Source organism: Zingiber officinale, chromosome 11A (assembly GCF_018446385.1).
Source record: "Zingiber officinale cultivar Zhangliang chromosome 11A, Zo_v1.1, whole genome shotgun sequence".
Lineage (NCBI taxonomy): Eukaryota > Viridiplantae > Streptophyta > Magnoliopsida > Zingiberales > Zingiberaceae > Zingiber > Zingiber officinale.
The window spans coordinates 33,364,264-33,367,051 of record NC_056006.1 but is presented as its reverse complement, the minus strand read 5'-3'; the positions used below and the strand labels follow the sequence as shown (position 1 = coordinate 33,367,051).

Here is a 2,788-nt window from a genome sequence, read left to right as displayed (position 1 = left end):
TTATTATGATAATTTATTTCCTTTTAAAAATCTCCTCTAATATTAATTGGTTACATAATTTAGACAATAAACATAAAAAAAAATTAAATAAAAAACAATAATCTCAACAAGTAGTAATCATAGCAATAAAAAATTATTGAATTTATTACGAGCAGATTTTGTAAGAATTTTCCCCAACAATAAAAGGACGCCCACTGTTAGTCCTTTCATGTCTTTGTAGCGTCAATGGCCTCCGCCGCCGTCTTCCGCCGATGTCTCCAACTCATCCTCCTCGCCGCTGCAGCCGCCTGTTCGCTTGCCGACAGCAACTTCGTCAACAAAACCTGTGGATTCGCCTATAGCCAAGACTTCTGCTTCTCCATGCTCATGTCCGATCGTCGGAGCATCAACGCCTCCACCCTGTCCGAGCTCGCCTACATCGCGCTCGACATTGGCGCCACCGCCGACATTCCCTCCACCGTTCGAGTGTTACAACAAATCGCTGACAAGAAACCCGGCCCGGATCTGGAGGATGCGCTGAATCAGTGCATAATGGACTACAACAGCGCCGGCGAGGAACTCGCTGACGCGCGCGACGCCGTCGGCTCCAAGAATTACAACGACGCCGATTCTTCCATCAACTCTGCCTCCGCTACGCCTGATAGCTGCCAAAAGATGTTCGTGGATGTGCAGATGCCGGCGCCTGTGGCCCAGAAAGGGGAGTGGCTGGGGCAGAGGATCGACGTCTGCTCCGACCTTGTGATGGCGCTGATATGGTAACCACAATAAAAAAACAGTAAGAATTTCGGCATTTATCTGTTGAAATGATTATTGAATTTGATAGAAAAATAAGAGTAAATTTAATTACTCATAAAGAGAAAAAAAAAGATTTCAGAACCGAATGTGTGTTTGTTGTGACTGTAAAAATCTGCCGCTGGCTAGATCTGATGAAACTTTCTCTCGTACGTGATCGGATCTACAGTGCTGGACCTGTGATTTTGGGGCCTGAGGCGAGCACAAAAAAATGGTGTCCTCAAAGTCACAAGTCACAAGTCACAAGTCACCAATCTTAAGAAGCAGGAGAAGAGATGATCAAGAACAGTGCGAGCGATTAAGTAACTGCAACTCAGATCACACCACTGGAATCTTTAAATTTGATTGGCGTAAACTGCGGGGGAGGACAAGCCGTCAAGGTGAGCGGAAGATGAATCAGCCGTCGTTGAGTCGCCGATGGAAACAAGAACAGTGACGTAAGTCACAAAGGTAGAGCTGATGGCAAAACGACGGAGTTCTGCTGCCGTTTAGCCAAGGGGCGAACTGATATGCGGAGAGGAGAAGCAACAACCGACAACGTTTAGGGCAAGCCGGCAAAGAAATTAAAAATAAAATTAAATTAAAACAAGCCGGCAAGGAAATTAAAAATTAAATTAAATTAAAATAACAACAGGACGTTTTTTTTTAAATTCGTAGACTAGTGTTGATATGCTGTGCATATCAGATTTTTTTTAATTTTTTTTTTAAATTTGAATTAAAAAAATTAATACTTCTTTAGATAAATCCATAATACATAAATATATCCCCTAAACATATTACAATACTCCATAAATATTTAAATTTATTTCATTTTCAATTTTTCTTTTTACTAAATACTATAATCCAACTAGAAAGTCTAAACCCTAGAAATAAAATCTTTAAAAAAAAAATAGCTTAAAAATTATAACCCAATTGAGAAACATCACCCCTAAAATAAAATTTTAAAAGAATATTTTAATTAATTTTTTTAATTCAATTTTTTTTTTAAAAAAAATAATAACAGACAAAATCTACTAGACTTTGAATTTTAAAAAAAAACCAATATTTTCTTTTATATATCCCTAAGCCATGAATACATCCCCTAAATACATTACAATACTCCATAAATATTTAAATTTATTTTTTAAATTTTTTTTTTTTTTACAAAATATTATAACTCAACTGGAAAGTCTGAACCCTAGAATTAAAATCTTAAAAATAAAAATAGCTTACAAATTATAACCCAATAGAAAAGCCTCAACCCTAAAATAAAATCTTAAAAAAATATTTTAATTATTTTTTTAATTCAAAATTTTAAAAAATAATTAAAAAGAATGCGCGACGTGCACAGTGGCGCACTGTGCACGTCGCGCATGATATATCATATATATATTCCTCGAGATATATATATATATTATATATATATATATATTTTTTTTTTTTTAAATTTTGATGCCCCTGAAATTTGGGGGCCCGAGGCACTTGCGTCACAACTTCTATTAAAGGTCCGGGCCTGCGGATCTAGTATATCAACATGCTCAAAGGGCGTTGAGAGTCATCGGGCGAGGTCCGTTAGATGCTTAAGTTATCATATGATCACGGAAGATAGAAAAGAAAACTAAGCTTAGAATTTCATATCAATCTCTCTATACCACTATTGGCTCGGCTATTTATGGAGTTGAATGAAGTTGATTGATAAGTAAAAGAAAGTAACTCACAAGAATTTTTTTCACAATAAATTAGAAATTATATTAATTCAAAAATAATTGATTATATAATTGAGACTTCGACCAAATTTAATAACAAATATGAAAAAAAAAATCCATTAATCTTAAAGAGTTATAATTACGAGTAAAATAGAAAAAAATCTCTAATAACAATCATAACTTTGTATAATCATAAAATATATAAAATTTTATTTGCTTCAATACCCCTTATACAAATATTGTTACCTAATTACCAAAAATAAGTATAATTATTCTTAAAATCAACATTTTACATTAAAATCAATATATTT

At 34.4% G+C, this 2,788-nt stretch overlaps 1 protein-coding gene across 1 annotated transcript; it reads left to right on the top strand.

Moving 5' to 3' along the window:
• The first annotated feature begins 225 nt into the window (after positions 1-225).
• LOC122031334 lies at positions 226-759 on the top strand. The gene has a single exon (XM_042590460.1). The coding sequence runs from the start codon at positions 226-228 to the stop codon at positions 757-759; it is 534 nt and encodes a 177-aa protein (XP_042446394.1).
• The last annotated feature ends 2,029 nt before the right edge of the window (positions 760-2,788 follow it).

Excerpts from the sequence above, each read along its gene's own strand:
- LOC122031334 (XM_042590460.1), top strand. The coding sequence starts at position 226 with ATGGCCTCCGCCGCCGTCTTCCGCCGATGTCTCCAACTCATCCTCCTC.